Source organism: Schistocerca nitens, chromosome 8, assembly GCF_023898315.1.
Source record: "Schistocerca nitens isolate TAMUIC-IGC-003100 chromosome 8, iqSchNite1.1, whole genome shotgun sequence".
Classification (NCBI taxonomy): Eukaryota; Metazoa; Arthropoda; class Insecta; order Orthoptera; family Acrididae; genus Schistocerca; species Schistocerca nitens.
The window spans coordinates 512,854,399-512,875,018 of record NC_064621.1 but is presented as its reverse complement, the minus strand read 5'-3'; the positions used below and the strand labels follow the sequence as shown (position 1 = coordinate 512,875,018).

Genomic DNA, 20,620 nt, shown 5'->3' with positions numbered 1-20,620 from the left:
AGTCCATCAGTAATTTTATTTCTATGGGCAACGACTCCCAGATCCCGTAGACAAATATTCCTTGGGCAAACGTTTACGATTCTGTACAGCATTTGGAGTAGGGGGGAGGGGGGAACTCTTCTCACAGTAATTTGGTGTTTTTCGCTTCGAGGTTTTTTTAATGCGATACTTTGTAGTCCAGTGGCGTATTGGTGGTCATGTCGCAAAAGACAAGCGTACCGATGCCGTACTTGAATTACGTGCCTATGGAAGTTCACAAGTTTCTCGGTAAAATGTGTCCGTTCTAGTGAAGTACTTGGTCAGATAGACACACAAATTCTATGCATACACCTGCGGCACCAACTGATCCTTCTACGGAATTCTGTCTGTGGTGTGTTTAAGGTCTTCGCATCTTTCCAAGGCCGGTAACTGTATTATTTGTCGAGAGATGCTTTACCCACAAAGTAAAGACATTTTTATTTTTATTCGTTTATTTAACCTGATCTGGTTAGGGCCATCAGGCCTTCTCTTACATCGCCAGGGTTTCACACATACTGTATCTATTGTATAATAGTTACACAAGAAATAACAATATGATAACTAGTATTAAAACGATTTGTGTGTCTGAAGTGGCAGTGTGAGTAAATTATACTATGAACTAAAAAAAGTTAACACTGCCATTACTTGTACTACTGCAGCTGCTGCCACTAACAGTGATAATAATAATAATAATAATAATAATGTTAATAACAATAATGATAGTGGCATGTAAAGACGGGTTTATAGGTCTACAAAAAAGATGTTTTATGTCACAGACGATTCCGGGAAAAGCAAATTAAAGGAGATTGCTTCCGCTAAAAATACTGGGAAATGAACATCAGGTTGGAAAGAGGGATGTACAACGCAAAACGAATAACTACGAGTTTGAAATTGACACCATAACAGCGCCGAATTAAGAAGTTTGTTCATGATTTTCTTTCAACTGTTCCAGTCATTGGTGGAGACTAAATTTTACTCTTTAGTTAGAGGTAAACTGTCCTGTCTTGTGTAAAATAACGGGACTCTGAACACGATGAGAGTAATTAATGAAATGAAACGTCAACAATCGAAGACAGTACATTTTTACATCATATACACGATTAAGTTTCAGACAGTAACCGTACTGTCGCCCCATTTCGAATTAAAGAAGGAGCACAGTACTTGAAGTTTGTGTGGCACGGAAATTTGCCGGTGTTTATAGGTTCGTGCGTCTCCACATTTACATGTACAGAGTGTTTCCGAAAAAGATGCAGCAAGACGTAGAGAATGCTCCACTGAACAACTTGAGATAGGGAACCTGGGGCCAGAGAAGCCAGCTTAAGGAGATATGGGAGTAAACTTGTCTACCGCTTTGTCTAGCACTAACGCTTTCCAGCTTATTTAAAACTAACATACGTACAAGTTTACACGTACTGTGCTGTTTATTTACATGCATATTCTTTATTTCCTGCAAAGAAACCTGATTACCATGAAGTAATGATGCAGGTTTTATTTACTGTACTTGCCCATAAGGTTGCTCCGTTGTATCGTATTTGCATTGTCCTATGACAGAACGTGCTATGAATCAACGGCAGACGCATTTATTACTCGGCGCTGTACCGAGCCGTACGGGACCGAGCGAGGTGGCGCAGTGGTTAGCACACTGGACTCGCATTCGGGAGGACGACGGTTCAATCCCGTCTCCGGCCATCCTGATTTAGGTTTTCCGTGATTTCTCTAAATCGCTTCAGGCAAATGCCGGGATGGTTCCTTTGAAAGGGCACGGCCGATTTCCTTCCCCATCCTTCCCTCACCCGAGCTTGCGCTCCGTCTCTAATGACCTCGTTGTCGACGGGACGTTAAACACTAATCTCCTCCTCCTCCGAGACGTACGGTACAATACGATGGAGCAGTACCGGTGGAGTACTTCCTAGGCGCTGGATTGTAAGGAGAGGTCCTATTCCATGGCCTGCGAGGTTACCTGACCTGAATCCCGTTGATTGTTTCCTATGGGGACATCTAAAGTCACTTGTTTATGAGACGCCAGTGGATACGGCGACAGACTTAATTGCCAGAATTGTACCTCCCTGTGATGTGATTAGTTACACACCAGGGATATTTGCCACACTGCCGATGTCATGCTTGCCGCGACCTTGATAGCCGTCAGTTTCAGCACGTTTTGTAAGATGCGGTACAAATGGTAAATTCATTGTGTCAATGATGGTATTTGCAGTTAATTAACGTAAATAAAAAGTACACAGTAATAGGATTTTATTACCTTCATCTCCTTAAGTTGGCTTCTTCGACCCGATTCTCCACCTCAAATTGTTGAGTGGGGCGTCCTTTATGTCCCGTTAAATTTTTGCTCGCTCTTACGGAAACATCCTGTACATTGTACAAGCCACTATACGATGCATTACGGAGGGTACGTTTATCACTGCTAGGCATTCCCTTTTCTGTTCCACTCGCGAATGACGCCAGAGAAAAACGGCTTTCCATAATGTGTCTATCCGTAAGTAAAGTTGTGATCGATCCGAATACTGTTTTGAACGCCACAGGCCTTTACAAGGGACGATGTTGTTGAAGGTAGAGCTGTTGATAAAATATCGATATCGTTTTACAAAAAAATTTCTATATGTAACGGCGATATTTTTTCCACCGATATATCGATATTGAAATGGTAATACCGAGTACGGATATTTTTATTTTATATAATATTTTTTTCGCAATTTTAGATAAATATTTGAAATTATTCTTTTGAAATTGTGGTAGAACATAATTTCACTTTCACTGTGTGGAGTCTTCTAATTTTTTAACGCATCTAGTGTGCTATTTCTTCACATCGGCATACTTCAAAAATAGTTGCTGAAACTGATGAACAAAACTCTAAATGACAAGAACGGTGTTTGCGGTGGGCGGACACGTGTGAGGGACATGCTGACGCAATCGGCGCTCGGCGTTACCAACAGAAACCGCAATGTTTAACTTCACCAAGCAATTTTGACACTACGACTGCTAGTTCTCTGGCGTTTGCAGGAATGAAAAAAACAGGAAGTCGACATGAAATATTCCAGACGGATCCGATATGTGACGAAACTGAAGGACGGGCCCATCGACACCTTTTATTGTGCGACTTGCATGCTGTTACCGTGGTTAACAAAGTGGTTATCGCCAAGCACGAACGTGCATCGTTTTCCTTTCAGTTCTTGCTCTAAGGGAGATAAACAGGCTGCTAGCTTGTTGATGTGCGGAATACCTAATAATAAATCAATACTTAAATATAGTGTTCTAAAACTGGCAGTATATGTACAATGCGCAGCCGATATAGTTTTGGTCGGCTTGTCGATATTTTTCCCGGTGGTATATCGATAATATTTTCGATATATCAGGGGTCGATAACGCTATTTTTTTTAAATATCTATATATTTGATTCCTGATATTTTTAAAAATATCAGCAGTCCTAGTTGGAGGTGTTTGCCATTGCCGTCGTCCGACCACTGAACTGACTTACCGAGCCAGCTACAGGGGGACCACATATATTGTGTATATACAGTACAAGAACAGTGCTATCACATATCTCTAGGCCACACCTGACAATCACTTGCCTCCAGTGAACACTCGCCTTCGAGAACAAAGTAGTGGATTATATTAGTTCGCATAGTATCTGTGAACCTATTTCGTATGCTCAGACCTTCACCAACAGCCTGCAGTCTGGCACCCTAATTTTTCCTGGGGAAAAGTATGATTGTAGGAAGATACCAGATGGCCTAGACAAAATTTCCAGTCGATATGATAAATGGCAGCTAGCTCGAAATGTAGAAAAATGTAAGTGAATGCAGCCAAATAGAAGAAACAATCCAGTGAATTTCGCATAGAGCATTAGTAGCGTGCTGCTGGACACTGTCACGTCGACTAAATATCTGGGCGTAACTATGCAGAGCGATGTGAAATGGAGCGGGCATGTGAGGACTGTATACTGAGGTGTCAAAAGGCATGGAATGACTATATACACGTATACAGATGGCGGTAGTATCGGGTACAGAAGTAACAAAGGACAGTGCATTGGCGGAGCTGTCATTTGTACCCAGGTGAGTCACTTGAAAAGGTTTCGGACGTGAATATGGCCGAATGGCGTAAAATAAACAGATTTTGAACGCGGAATGATAGTTGGAGTTAGATGCATGGGACATTCCATTTCGGCAATCGTTAGGCAATTCAATATTCCGATATAGAGTGTCAATAGTGTGCCGAGAGTACAAATTTTCAGGCATTCCTCTCACGACGGTCAACCCAGTGGCCGATGCCCTTCAGTTAACGACCGAGAGCAGCGGTGTTTGGGTAGAGCTCTCAGTGCTAACGACAAGCAACAGTGTGAAATAACCACAGAAATTAAAGTGGGTCGTAGTTATCGATTAGGAATTAGGGCAATACGGCGAAACTTGGTGTTAATGGGTTACGGCAGCAGACGACCGACGCTAGTGCCTTCCTAACAGCACGTCACCTGCAGCGTCTATCCTGGGCTCGTCACCGTATCGGCTGAACAGTGCACGACTGGAAAACCGGGGCCTATTCAGACGAGTCCCGATTTCAGTTGGTAACAGCTGATGGTAGGTTCGACTGTGGCGCAGACCTCACGAAGCCATGGACCGAAGTTGTAAAGAGGGCAGTGTGCAAAATGTTGGTGGCCCCATAATGGTGTGTGTTGTTTCAAATAACTTCCGGGAATTCAACCAGGTAACACTTTCAGCGACCGTTGGAGTTTGCCTTGAAAATGGCGGGGTGTTCTCCCGCCGAAATATCGGCGGTCGCTGAAAGTGTTACCTGGCTGAATTCCCGGAAGTTATTTGAAAGTTGTATACGCCAGGAGAAACTCAGGTCTCACGGTGTGGGTTGTGTTTACATGGGATGAACTGGGTACTCCAATTCATGGACTTCATTTTCGCCGGCCGCGGTGGTCTAGCGGTTCTGGCGCTGCAGTCCGGAACCGCGGGACTGCTACGGTCGCAGGTTCGAATCCTGCCTCGGGCATGGGTGTGTGTGATGTCCTTAGGTTAGTTAGGTTTAAGTAGTTCTAAGTTCTAGGGGACTTTTGACCTAAGATGTTGAGTCCCATAGTGCTCAGAGCCATTTTGAACTTCATTTTCGCGAAGAGCAATGTAGTTTTTATGGATGATAATGCGCCATGTCACCAGGTCACAACTGTTCGCGATTGCTTTGAAGAACTTTCTGGACAGTTCGAGTGAATGGTTTGGCCACCCAGATCATCCGACATGAATCGCATCAAACATTAATGGGACGTAACCGAGAGGTGAATTCGTGCACAACGTCCTGCACCGGCAACACTTCCGCAATTACACCGGCAACACTTTCGCAATTACAGACGGCTATAGAGGCAGGATGGGTCAATATTTCTGCAGGGGACTTCCAACGACTTGTTGAGTCCATGAGACGTGAAGCTGTTGCACTACGCTGGAAAAAATAAAAAATCCTATACGATATGAGGTATCCCATGACTTTGGTCGCCTCAGTCGAATAGTCGACCTGGGTAAGTTGGTATAATTTCAGCAAAGTGTGGTTCATCTGGAAGGGCACCGCATATAGAACACCAATCAAGTTCATTCGTGAGTATTGCTCGAGTGTCTGGGATCCGCACAGGTCAGATTAGAGGAGGACATCTAAGCAAATCAGAGGAAGACAGCTAGATTTGTTACCAGCAGGTTCGGACAACACGCAGGTATAACGGCGATGCTTCCGGAACTGAAACAGGATACACTGGAGGAAAGGTGACGTTCTTTTCGACGAATACTATCGACAAAAGCTGACTGCAGAACGATTCTACTGCCACTAAATACATTTCGCATACGGACCTCGAAAATAAGATAAGAGAAATTAGGGCTCGTACCGAGGCTTATAGACCGCAGTTTTTGCCTCGCTGTATTTGCAAGTGGAATACCTAAAGTAATGAGTAGTGGTTTTACTAGGTACCCTCTGCCGCGCACCGTTAAGTGGCTTGCAGAGTGTGTGTGTGTGTGTATGTATGTATGTATATGTAGAGTAGGGTAGTTGTAGAGAAGCAAAGTGCGCATTTAGCAGCGAGCGCGTCCCTCGCTGCCGGCAGGTGACGGCGGGCCAGCAGCTGCAGCTGTCGGACCTGAAGGGCTACCTGGGCGAGTACGCGGCGTCGGCGTCGCAGTCGCAGACCATCAACTTCACGCAGCAGAGCCTGCAGCAGCGCGCGGCTGCCTCGCGGACGCCGCTGCGGCCCGGGCCCCCGCAGGGCGCGCGCCCGCCGCCGCCCGAGTACAAGGCCGTGCCGCCCGCGCTGACCCAGCAGCAGCCGCCGCAGCAGCAGCAGCGCTTCGCCATGCGCCGCCCGCCGCACCAGCCCATGCCGCCGTCCGGTGAGTCCCGCTGCCGTGCGACTCGAACCTGCTTACTGTATTCGAGCCTTCAGTCTTGTCTCCACTACCAAAATGACGATTGCTTTTACTCAAGTTGTGCCTCAAATTTATTTTATTGCTCACTTCTGTTTACTACCTCCTCATTAGTTACTCGATTTACCAGTCTAGTCCTAATCATTCTTATGTAGTACCACATTTCAAAAGCTCATATTCTTTTCCCATCTGGACCACTTGCCATCCACATTCCACCTCCATCCGATGCTACATTCTGTACAAATACCTCGAAAAAGTGATTGCAGACGTTTAAGTGTATACTTGACGTTAACAAATTTCTCTATTTGAGAAACACTTTTCTTGGCATTGCCAGAGTGCACCTTGTCTTCTCTACCTCAGGCATCGTCAGTTACTTTGCTGTCCAAATAGCTAAACTCATCTACAACTTTTACTGTCTCATTTCCTAATCTGATTCCCTCACAACATCTGATTTAATTCGAGTACATTCCATTACATTGTTGATATTCACCTTATAATCTCTTTCCAACTCACTGTCCCTTCCCTTCAACTGCTCTTTCAAGTTCTTTCCTGACTCTTACAGAATTACAATGCCATCAACAAACCTTAAAATTTATATATCTCTTCCATTAACTGTAAATCCCTTTCCAATTTTCTCTTTCGTTTCCTTTATTTCTTGCTCACCGCAAAGATTGAATAACACCAGTGGTAGGTTACAACCCTATCTCTACCCCTCCTCAATTACTGCTTCCCTTTCGTGTCCTTCAACACTTATAATGGCAGCCTCATTTCTGTACCAGTTCTAAATAAACAATGGCCCGCCATTTCTTACCGCTACTACCTTTGGAATTTTAGAGTGTGCTTTCCAGCTTTCTTTAAATCTACAAATACTGTAAATGTAGCTTCACCTTCCTTAAACCCGTATTCTTAGATAAGTCGTAGGGTTACTATTGCCTCGTGTGTTCCTACATTTCTCCAGAATGCAGACTGGTTGTCTCTTAGATTCAGCTTTTACTAGTTTTCCATTCTTATGTATATAATTCTTGTCAGCGTTTTGCAACTGTGACTTATTAAACTTTGCTATATTAAAAATACTGAAACGTGCCTCTCTAGCCAAAGTCACAGACATGTACTTGTGCTGTGGCACTGTACTAAAAGGTACCACTATTTTTAAAGTCTGGACACAATTGTCTGACCTTTCCTAAATACATTATTGTAGGCCCATAAACTAACCACAGATGTCCATCCTGGTGGTGGGATGAACTACATCACTAGTATTTGGCCAGCGAGAGAGCGAAACGTGTGTTTTACAGTTCCCAATCACTGGGTTTCGAACTAATCTTTCGATTTAAATTCCGAACCCTCCACAGTTTCTCGTGGAGTGAAGGCGTATGGTATGTATGATCTGTTTCGTCAATTGAGGACACTAAACTCTGTAGTCCCCTCAGTGGATAGATGAACAGCCTGTGGCAGCACCAGAGTTCACTCTTTCCCTTTTGTCTTTGTAATACACTCCTGGAAATTGAAATAAGAACACCATGAATTCATTGTCCCAGGAAGGGGAAACTTTATTGACACATTCCTGGGGTCAGATACATCACATGATCACACTGACAGAACCACAGGCACATAGACACAGGCAACAGAGCATGCACAATGTCGGCACTAGTACAGTGTATATCCACCTTTCGCAGCAATGCAGGCTGCTATTCTCCCATGGAGACGATCGTAGAGATGCTGGATGTAGTCCTGTGGAACGGCTTGCCATGCCATTTCCACCTGGCGCCTCAGTTGGACCAGCGTTCGTGCTGGACGTGCAGACCGCGTGAGACGACGCTTCATCCAGTCCCAAACATGCTCAATGGGGGACAGATCCGGAGATCTTGCTGGCCAGGGTAGTTGACTTACACCTTCTAGAGCACGTTGGGTGGCACGGGATACATGCAGACGTGCATTGTCCTGTTGGAACAGCAAGTTCCCTTGCCGGTCTAGGAATGGTAGAACGATGGGTTCGATGACGGTTTGGATGTACCGTGCACTATTCAGTGTCCCCTCGACGATCGCCAGTGGTGTACGGCCAGTGTAGGAGATCGCTCCCCACACTATGATGCCGGGTGTTGGCCCTGTGTGCCTCGGTCGTATGCAGTCCTGATTGTGGCGCTCACCTGCACGGCGCCAAACACGCATACGACCATCATTGGCACCAAGGCAGAAGCGACTCTCATCGCTGAAGACGACACGTCTCCATTCGTCCCTCCATTCACGCCTGTCGTGACACCACTGGAGGCGGGCTGCACGATGTTGGGGCGTGAGCGGAAGATGGCCTAACGGTGTGCGGGACCGTAGCCCAGCTTCATGGAGACGGTTGCGAATGGTCCTCGCCGATACCCCAGGAGCAACAGTGTCCCTAATTTGCTGGGAAGTGGCGGTGCGGTCCCCTACGGCACTGCGTAGGATCCTACGGTCTTGGCGTGCATCCGTGCGTTGCTGCGGTCCGGTCCCAGGTCGACGAGCACGTGCACCTTCCGCCGACCACTGGCGACAACATCGATGTACTGTGGAGACCTCACGCCCCACGTGTTGAGCAATTCGCCGGTACGTCCACCCGGCCTCCCGCATGCCCACTATACGCCCTCGCTCAAAGTCCGTCAACTGCACATACGGTTCACGTCCACGCTGTCGCGGCCTACCAGTGTTAAAGACTGCGATGGAGCTCCGTATGCCACGGCAAACTGGCTGACACTGACGGCGACGGTGCACAAATGCTGCGCAGCTAGCGCCATTCGACGGCCAACACCGCGGTTCCTGGTGTTTCCGCTGTGCCGTGCGTGTGATCATTGCTTGTACAGCCCTCTCGCAGTGTCCGGAGCAAGTATGGTGGGTCTGACACACCGGTGTCAATGTGTTCTTTTTTCCATTTCCAGGAGTGTACAACACAAACACAGCACTATACTACACGTATATACAGTACACTCACTTACACTCAATGTGTATACTTACTATACAGTGCTCACTCATATTTCGTTGGAAATTTGCCAATATGCAGAAAGAAGAAAACCTTTCTAATCAGGCTGCTGGAAATTCTACTTTCAGTCTTCCTACAGACTATGCCAGACAACTTTACTAATATTAAAACTATACATGGAATCTTACTGCTATTGCAAAGCGGTTTTTACATGGTCTACAGGTGGACTCGATGTAATGCGACAGATATTCAGTTGGTAACCCACCTTTACCAAACCCTCTCAACATGCACTGATGTGCTGTTTTCCATGTTTGTTCTCAGTTGTGATATTACACTTGCAGTGCAGTGACGTAAATTTTCTCGTCAGTGATATTCCGTGGGAGGAAATTGTACACTATAACATTCAACCTTGGAGTGTGCAAAAGGTGTCATATGTAGCCAAAAGATGCTCAATTGTCGAATTGATGGTGTTGCTTTAGGGAAAAAACACTCACTTTACACATAGTGCAAAACACATTACTTTTGAGCTGTCTCATTCAGTCTCTATGACAGCTCATGCCTTTTCAGAATACTATATCTAGAAATTGTTGCTTCTTGAGCTGTAACTGTAATCTTCATTCAGCAATAGTCATTAACACATACTTGGCATACTGACTGCAGTTTGAATGGAATCTACTGCAATCCAGTCTGCGGAAACCTCCTCACAGGTTTTGTTGACAAATGCAACTTTTAGCTCATCTTATCCAGTGATTTGTGTTGCATCTGTAGGGAACTTCCATATCCCCTCTTGGCCTACCTTCACTTGGGCTTCACCTCCTTTCGTGTCCTTTCGTTTACATCCTCTATTACAAAACTGTTAATTTCACCTTTCCAATGGGGTTACAGCAGGAGCACAACATCTAAGTTGCTGTAAACTTGTCTGTCAGACCACTAAATTTCTCTCTCCATGCATATTTGAAAGCACACAATCTGCACTTTTGTGAACTAGATAACTTTTGCTGGTGTAACACCTTACCTATTAAACCACAGCTTTTTTGACACTGCATTTATGTGTAACAGCTCATTATTAAAAAGGAGCAAGAATAGTAAGCAGTTGCAGATGCTGCACCTTTCACCAATAAATTTCTTGTGCAAAGGTCAGTTTAAACTAGGAACAACAAACTGTTAGAAGAGGAACTAAAAGCAGCTCTGAGCTATGCTGAGGATGCAATAACTACATGATGTTAGATGACCCTCTTCCTCCCAATGCTGTTTCCCTGGAGACAACAATTCAGTCTGCATGACAACAAGAAAAACAACTACTATTTGTATATTTTCTTCTAGGCGGCACATTCAATCAAATATTAATATTACAAAGGTTCCTTTGTGAGAAGATGCTTATACCTTATATTTGTATTGGTCAAAATGTAGCTGGTTGGAGTTTTTCTGTAATCTGCTGATTGTCTTGTATTGTGAACTTTAAGTTATGGCTGCTTCTACTGTATTTAACTGTACACTGTATGAAATGGGACATCATAGGAATTACCTGGCATATGATGAAAGAAATGTGACCAAATGGAGAGCTGGCTTTGGAATATTTACCATAAATCAGTTATAGGGTTACCAAGAAATTAAAGAGAAATCTGAGATACAATACCAAGAATAGTTTTGAAAATAAATAGACAACGTCACATGCTTCTGGATATCCAGGAACTGAATTGAAAAGCAGCTCAGCTACAAGAAACCCCAAATTCCTCTAATGGGTCATATTAAGAGTCAAATCCCCTACAAAACTTGTATCTCTCCACTTTGACTAGATCGAGAACAGTAATATCAAACTTTCATACAGTATCATCACAAATGGTCAGTGTAAACCACATAACAGTTAATAGTTAACAATTAAGCAGATGGGTAGACCTGTACAACACAGTGAACTGGTTAAACAATGTTCTCTCATGCCCCTCCCCCCCCCTCTGCCCCCCAACCATATATAAGAGTTATGCTTCAAGTAATCTAAGGAGATACAATGCATGTATCACGAATGTGAGAAAGAGGTGGGTATAGTCCTCCTTGAAAAACTATCGCACCAAATTCCATGAAGAACATTGTGAAGCTGCAGAAAATCTTTCTGACAGTTAACAGATCAAAATTTGAACATACTTTCATTTAGTCAGCGTTACAGGAATGTATTGATGTGTCGCATTATACAGTGAAGGCATATGTCTGAGACTGAAGAGAATAAGCAGAAATATTAGACATTATTAAACGAATTAAGAAAGCAATTCTCAGTTTACTCAGAGCTTGTTAGTGGTATCCTATAAGGAATGTTATCAGGAGGAGAAAGTGTTAAACTTGCTGGCATTGTACAGGTATGTACCAAACTTACACACCAATTAATGAACTGACACAGTGAAGAGGCAAATACAAACCACGTTGCTAAGCTGCACACAATAATACGTGACTAACGACACTCTCTCTGCTGCATCTCAGGTCCGATGATGCGACCACAGATGGTGGGAGGTGGCTACCTGCAGCAGCAGCAGGCCATGGCAGGCCTCGGTGTCGGTGTCGGGGTGGGGGTGGGAGTGGGTCTGGGTGTGGGGCCGCACCGCTACGGTGGCCCGCAGGCCCAGGGGGCGCCACCGCCGCAGCAGCAGCGCCAGCAGCGGCCGCCCAACGTCAGCGTTGGGCCCGACACGGGGCTCGGGGCCCGCCAGGACTGGAGGCACCTCCTTGTCTCACAGCAGCAGAGCGCTGTCTTCAGGAATGGAGCCGGCTCGGCTGCTGCTTTCCAGCAGCAGCAGCACTTGCACCAGGGTATGTTTGACTTCTACATTTGCCTAATTATGACTGTTAATCATTTCTTGTGTGTGTGCATTACCGATTGTAACCTTAGTGATCTGTTTCGAACCTCTTCAGTCTCATTAAAATCCATCAATCTGATCTTCTTCCAGTAATTTGTAAGTTATACAGACAGCTAATAAACGATATAACACAAAACAACTGACTTTTCTTTCTTCAATTCATTCATATTTATTATTACGAAACAGTTCAGATGTCACCTTGTTATTATTATGATCTAGGTTTCACAACAGCGATTAATAAGTTACAGATTCTACAAGTGATTTGACAAAATTTTCATGCAGAACTGACATAGAAGTTGGACTGTCTGACATACACCTTCACTTTTTGAATACCAGCCATTGATGCATATTTATAGATGCATGTATTACAGAAATTACAAAAACAGTAAAATATTTAGCTATTATATTTTGGATTTTAACACAAGAGACTAGGAAAAAAGGAAACGTAGGAATGAAATAAATTTATTTATCCAAAATCTGTACAGTTAAAAATGGCAAAATGCTAGGTACTGTTTTATCTGAGGGAAGTTTTAATGTAAAAAGGTATTCCCAAAGAGTACAAAGAATTAACTATATATTGATGTTTTCTCATTGGTATAATAACAAAGTAACAGGTGATTTCAGTAAATGTATACAATTTTAGAAACAGAAAAATCAGGACTGTAAAATTGTAAACTAGATTTTAGTAAGAATTGCACTAAAGATTGGAACATTCTGGAAAATGAACATTATAAGTATGACTAAATTTGAAAAATCCAGTTATTGGAGAAAGTATAATGTTTGCTTGAAAGAGGACACTGAATGGTTCCAAATAAGCTATGTCAATCTTAAAACAAAAATTTTTTAGCAGGGTAGAATTTTGACATGCACTTAGTTTACTGATATCATAAATTATGAATATATCCTTAAATAAAATAATATGAACCAAAAAAATATGAACTAAATACCGGGTGATCAAAAAGTCAGTATAAATTTGAAAACCAAAGAAATCACGGAATAATGTAGATAGAGAGGTACAAATTGACACACATGCTTGGAATGACATGGGGTTTTATTAGAACCAAAAAAATACAAAGTTCAAAAAATGTCCAACAGATGGCGCTTCATCTGATCAGAATAGCAATAATTAGCATAACAAAGTAAGACAAAGCAAAGATGATGTTCTTTACAGAAAATGCTCAATATGTCCACCATCATTCGTCAACAATAGCTGTAGTCGAGGAATAATGTTGTGAACAGCACTGTAAAGCATGTCCGGAGTTATGGTGAGGCATTGGCGTCGGATGTTGTCTTTCAGCATCCCTAGAGATGTTGGTCGATCACGATACACTTGCGACTTCAGGTAACCCCAGAGCCAATAATCACACGGACTGAGGTCTGGGGACCTAGGAGGCCAAGCATGATGAAAGTGGTGGCTGAGCACACGATCATCACCAAACGACGTGCGCAAGAGATCTTTCACGCGTCTAGCAATACTTCCTCCCCCCCCCCCCCCCCCCATAAAACCCCATGTCATTCCAAACATGTGTGACAATTTTTACCTCTCTATCTACATCATTCCATGGTTTATTAAGTTTTTAAAATTTATACTGACTTTTTGATCACCCGGTATATTAGTGCCATCAGTAGTCAGTAAGTTATATTGTGAGTAATAAAGTTCAGCATGATACAATGTGATAAGAAATTAGTTATTTCAGGTAATTACGGTGTATGCTCTGCTAACGAATCAGAAAAGGGGAAAAATAATATTGGCATCAGGAGTGATACAAGAACAAGTAGAAAAATCACAGCTTGCTCTATTGCACAGTCATAGTTGTCTTATAAAATAAGCAGGTTTGGTCACTTTTCTAAACTCCTAGAAAATTTTCCCTCTCTGCAGACTAGATGTCCATAAAGCAAAATTTACCCTTAAGAAGTTATTAGCTTTTACTTGTCTTATGGCTGAAATTAAATATCATACCTTATTAGTTGCCGAAGTACATACATACTTACTTACTAAACTAAGACTATAAAATGATTAATTTTGGGGATTGCATCTCTTTCTCCATGCTCACTGCCTCATTTCTCATTGCTGTTTAGCTCAGTTAGGTTAGATGTTTCTGCCAGGTCTTACAGGTCCCATCCATATCTCCTTGCCTTTGTGAGTCCACTCGAGGCTGATCTTGATAATATTTTAGCATCATTGGGAAATAAAAATTGGAGCTTTTCATTTAATTGTTTTTTCAGTGTTATTGTGAAAGCTAATTGGATCTGTCATGTCACCACTCATTTTAAGTAAGTTTACTTGCTTGCTATACACAACAATGATTTTGCTTATGGGCCCCATTTCATGGTAAAAATTAGTAGTGCAAGTCCATTTTTGTTAATAATTTGTTGAAAGAATTAAAATTTTACGTGACAGGTGTAGCTTTCGTTTCTGAGATTTGCCACTTCCTGTTCCTTTGCACTGAATTCCACAGCATTTAGACTAAAACTTCCCCACTTACTAAAACAAGTTGACTTGCATAATGTTCGATCATAATTCTCAAATAACTGATGTGTCACTAACTGGATGTGTAATTTATTTTCATTATAATTCTTGGGGCAGGGTCCTTCAGTATGGCTCAGATGCAGCAACAGCAGCAGCAGCAGCTCGTAGCATCTAGGAATCAGGGAATGCCGACGTTGCAGCAGATGATGTCGCAACAGCAGCAGATGGGCATGCCCCCAGGACCAGGCCCTGGTCAGGTGAGTGCTACGTTTATAGTACCATACAGTGCTGGCATTGCTTACTTGTCTTTTTGTCAGATAAGACACCCTGGAGTTTCCAGTACCATATTAATATCTCCTCCTCCCACACTTTAATTTGCCAGTTGTTGCCACTACTTACACTTTCATCCTATGGGAAATGAATTTGTTACAATTATGGCATCTGTCCGCTGTGATTTCTATTTCTGTGCCAATCTTTTCATATCTGAGTAGCACTTGCTCCCTTTATCCTCAATTATCTGAAATATTTCTTCCTCAAATTAACAATATTATGAAAAGGAAAGTTGCTACTCACCATATAGCGGAGATGCTGATTCGCAAATAGGCACAACAAAAAGCGCAAATAGGCACAACAAAAAGACTCTCACAATTAAAGCTTTCAGCCTTGAGGCCTTCGTCAACAATAGGCCACACACACACACACACACACACACACACACACACACACACACAGGTGGACAGAGAAGTTCTGCAAGGTAGACAGAGGGCAGGCGAGAGAATGGGAGGGGGTGGGTGGAAGCAGCGGAAAAGGAGAGAGAGAAATAAAAGGACTGGGAGTGATGGCACTATGATGGCTGTGTAGTGCTGGAATGGGAACAGGGAAGGGGCTGGATGGGTGAGGACAAAGAGTAACTTAGGTTGAGGCCAGGAGGGTTACGGGAACTGCAGGGAAGCACAGGTGGGAACTTTCCCTGCAATATGTCCTATGTTTCCGTAACCCTCTGACCTCAACCATAGTTAGTCAGTGTCCTCACCCATTCAGCCCCTTCCCTGTTCGTATTCCAGCACTACACAGCCGTCATTCCACCACCACACCCAGTCTTTTTTATTGCTCTACTTTTCTGCTACTTCCTCCCCCCCCCCCCCCCTGCCCACCTCTCCCCTGCTCTCAGTCTAACCTGCAGCACTTCCCTGTCTGCCAACCCCACCATACTATCCCTCCCCCTTCCCTCCCCAGCCTCCTCCTTACCCCCACCCAGTCACCACTCTCATCATGCAATGGTGCTGCTGCTCGCAATGCAGTTTCAGTTGCCAGTTGCGTGAGACTGCAGGTGTGTGTGTGTGTGTGTGTGTGTGTGTGTCATCTATTGTTGACAAAGGCGTTAATGGCTGAAAGCTTTAATTGTGAGAGCCTTCTTGTTGCACCTATCTACAACTCAGCATCTCTGCTCTATGGTGAGTAGAAACTTTCCTTTTCATAATATTGTTACATTCCATCCTGGATTTTCCATTGTTTGGCTTCCTCAAATTAAGTTCTTTATTTGATACTAGTATCAGAAGTGCTTTCTTGGTGACCAGCAAAATTGGCTGGAAGGGTTACAGTTTATTGTTACTCTTTAAGATAAGGCATTAATTGTATGTAGGCTAACAACTGAACATGATGCCACTCTTGAACCAATGTGAATAAAAGCTGAGTGTTATTTGCATTCTGTTTCAGATGTCAATGAACCTGCAGATGTCACAGTCACTATCTGCGAGTGGAGTGCCCCCTCACCATACTTCCCCTCACCTCCCCCCGTACGTCAGCAGCCCAGTGCTACAGCAGCACCCCACCACCACCCCAGTGAGCTCTGCTTCAAACTCACAGCCCCCACCAGACTTCAGTCTCGAGTTCCTCGAACAGTTGCCGTCAGGAGATTCGAGTCAGTTTTCAGCCGCAGAACTTCTAAATTCCCTCGATGCAGGGTCGTCGTTTAATTTTCAAGATATATTATAGGAATGGTTTTAGGTGCTCTGTGCACCGTAATGCGGCAGCATTTTCTGGAGTGTGACTGTGTTGAGTTCTGAGTCCAGGTCCTTCACTTGGTGGACAATCTTAGTGAATCACAGACATACAGCAGTTACCAAATAAATAAGATGCAGTAAGGGTGATCATTAGAAAATAGTTAAAGTGACCTGTCAGACGGAGGATTTAGAAGAGGAGTGGTACTGAGCGGTTAGGATCTCGAGAGCTGAACATGACATTAACATTCCAGTATTTGTTCTGTCAAGAGAGTCTAGTTTGGTTTGACTGTTGTACGAGTACTCATCTCGTAAAGTGTAGAATGTAACGAGGGACACATTTAGGAAATACATTGGACAATCGGTGAATTCACTTTTAGTTATGGCTGTGTGTATCTGTAAGAAACAACAGTGTGGTATAGTGGAACACTGATATTTGTGATCTAGACCTGCAAGTCTGTTGTGAGCAGAAATTCAACATTGTGTCCTATTACAGTGCACGTACACTAGCTATCAAATATTGTAATTTTATTTATGTGATCCAAATGAACATTTCTCATATGAGCAGCTGGGGCAAACGCAGATAACTGTAACCTCAAATATACAGATACAAACACAACATCCTGAGCTTAAAACCCTGTCTAAACCTCAGATATAAACTTAAGAAACAGTGTTGCTGTTTTTCTGTTTTTATGCTGATTGCACAATGTTGCCCACTTACACATACTTGTGTTCTCTTGCCAGTGCTTTCCATTGTTTTTGTTGTAGTTAAATTCATTTATATTGTATCAAACAACTCAAATAATTTTTAACCCAGTTTAAATTGCCATGAAATCTTTAATGTTTATTGAACAGCAATGCTTTCACGAAACACTGCAACCATGATGTGGTAAATCATTAAATATTTAAGAGATATTTTCAGTGTGTAATTATATCTTTAAAATATTTTAATTCTTGTCTCAGTTGCTTCATTTGCAATAATTTTTTGTTTATGGTGTTTAATATGCACAAGCTGCATCAGGATGTAAAGTGTTTATCAGACAACTTGTGGCAGATGCAAGGAAGTATTCATGTGATGCAGTGCAGCTACCTCAGGCTTGTGAATGCTGTTGAAGTGGAGTTGGGACCACCTCCAACCACCGAAGCTCTCATTCTAGTATGGGATCAACCTTCAATCATAATCTTTACTAACAGATCAATTAAAACTTCATTAAATGTTGACAGACAAAAAGGAATCAGTATTTTTGTTAACAATTTTTGCTGTTTATTTTAAGGGCTTGCAAGTAGAAGTTTATAAGACATTGATAGGGATATAAAGAACATATTATATATACTTATAATATCATAATGTATATAATTTAAAATGATCCAGAGAAAAAAAATTGTTGATATTATAATAATTGTTGTTCTTTTTGAAGTTAGTGATACAGAATGAACATAACTGTATGGGAATTGAATCATTCCTGACAAGTTTCAAGCTGAGCCTGAAGTAGAGTAGGTACTGGTTGAAGTACAGTCAAGCCACAACACCAGTAGTTTGCCATGTAATAGGCTCACACCTAGAGAATGGGTTCAGTATTAGGTAATATGCTTCTCAAAAAGTGTCAGGTTTCTTACAGCGAGTTATTTTCATTGTAAGTGATGAGGGAGGCTGTGAAGGAAACAGTTACTTTTAGGTGGCTCCCTCTTCCCCATAAGGTCATTAGGATCTTCGTAATTTTGAGACTGCAATCTAGAGGATTTCTGTAGCTTTTTTAGATGTAACTTTGAGGCAATAGAAAATTATTATGTCTGTTTGCCATGACACTGTTTATCAGTTTTGTTCAATGTTTTAGTATTGGGCATATATTGCATTGTTATTGTTTTTTGAGGAAAAGTAAATAGAGGAACAAAAGTTTTAAAATTACAATCAGGTCAATAAATAGAGGCCTTTCTAAAGTTAGTGATTAGAATTTCCAGTGCTATGGAAAGTTAATAGTTCATTTTAACATTAACTTTGCTAGAAATTATCTTATTCAGACATTTTTTTTTTGTTTCTACATCTGGTAATAACATTAGTATCATATATGCAATGCAAATTTTCATATGAAGCAGAGATTTAAACCTGGAGGTTTCAGTAATAAGGGACTTAGTTTCCAAATTTTTTTTTTGTTTGATAAGCATCTTGGATGTAAACAATATTCCATTATTCCATCATCTGAAGACAACTAACAATAAAATTTCATTAAAGAAGAGGGGGAAGAAACATTTTAATTTGTATAATTCTCCTGATGATTTCTTCTCCATTTATTCATGAAGTTTTCCAGGTATATTTATAATGTATTTTAAATTCTCAGTATCTTTTAAGAAACAGCCAGTGTAGTCCAATTCTGCTTAATCAGAATGCATTTGTGTCAGTTAATTTGATGTCCTGCCCTTTTTCAGTTACTAGATTACAGTTTCTAAGTGCACAGTCATTCCAGTGTGGATGTAGTTGTGGTCATAGTTGTTTCATTTACAGAGGATTATTGTAACTGGGTGTTGCCATTACACATTATTAGCCATATATTACTAAGTTCAAATATTTTCAGAATGATTTTGACAGGAAAAGTATGGTTATTATTCCAGCTGAAGTTGACAAATGTTTTGGTTTGACTGTACATCAACCACATTTCTGGTATATTGATACTCAATATGTTGCTACAGGAAAACACCAAATCTTTTTAACATTTTGATGAGACAAAGAGGAGAAAAAGTGTTCTATGAGGAAACACAGTTTTCACTTCTCAGACTTTATATATGAATGTACAGTTTTATGCAGTGTTGTACTAAGGTGATGTCTGCGTGTGAATGTGTGCAGCTGTGCCCTGTAGAAAATTGTATCAATCTGTCAAAAGGGCACCCGCTTCTCTTGCCAAATGTGTCAAGTACTGTATGTATACTTTTATGATTATTTCAAATGTTGTACAAGATAGTGTTTTGTATTTGTTCTGTATTAAGTTTCCATGCAAAATTATACAAACGTTATATTATTATATAATATATATACAAGTTTATCTAAATTGATTATTTTATATTTTTTATTTCATTCTGATCCTAAGAAGTTCTTTCTCATTCCAGTGCACAGTTCAGTATGATCACAGTTAAAAAATAGTGTCAGATGAGGTTGTTACCATGCTCAAATATACATAAATAAATATGGGAATTGTGTGTGGTGGTTACTACAACAATTAACTATCCAAGTATGGTGTATACATCTTGTTTCCAGCACCACATATACCGGCATTATTCTTGCCCTCTTTTTTTTAAAAAAGCAAAATAAATTCTGAGATGAGTAACATCTTGTGTTCATGATAAACAAGTAGCATTGGAAGTCAGACTGCCATCCAGTGTATTGTGATTGTCTTACAGATGAACATGATTGGGAAGGTTTGCATTTTTCATTATTTAGTTATTGTATCACCATTAATAATTAACAACAGTAAGAAATATGACACATACACAGAAACATGGAATTTGTGAATGGTTACTGTATTATACAGACTATAAGATGCTATGGACTCTAAGACTCCTTAATTTTTAAGCAACTTTTTTAAAAAAATGACATTTTTACCATTTTATTACTAGGATGCAAAGCCAGACTAAAAAAATTCTTAGTTTATAAAACCACACTGACCCTTAAAATCCCTGAAAATTGTCATTTGCACTTTCATCATCTTCTCCTTCCTCTTCGTCATCACCATTGTCCTCTTCATATATAAGATGGTCTTCACTGCCATCGAGAGTGTTATTTATGCTGCACTTCTTGAAAGATTTAACAATAATGTCTTCTCCCACTCTAGACCACAACTGTTTTATCCACTGACACACTTGTTTGATTGTAGGTCTCTTAAAGCTCCCTTCAATGTGAATCAGTGTGAATTCATGTTGGGTTTCATCCATAATCAATTTGT

General features: G+C 41.7%; 1 protein-coding gene across 1 annotated transcript; it reads left to right on the top strand.

Moving 5' to 3' along the window:
- The first annotated feature begins 6,285 nt into the window (after positions 1-6,285).
- Positions 6,286-19,729, top strand: LOC126198822 (neurogenic protein mastermind-like). The gene is made up of 4 exons (XM_049935393.1): positions 6,286-6,398; positions 11,845-12,171; positions 14,806-14,945; positions 16,405-19,729. The coding sequence occupies exons 1-4, from the start codon at positions 6,362-6,364 to the stop codon at positions 16,681-16,683; spliced, it is 783 nt and encodes a 260-aa protein (XP_049791350.1). The 5' UTR covers positions 6,286-6,361; the 3' UTR covers positions 16,684-19,729.
- The last annotated feature ends 891 nt before the right edge of the window (positions 19,730-20,620 follow it).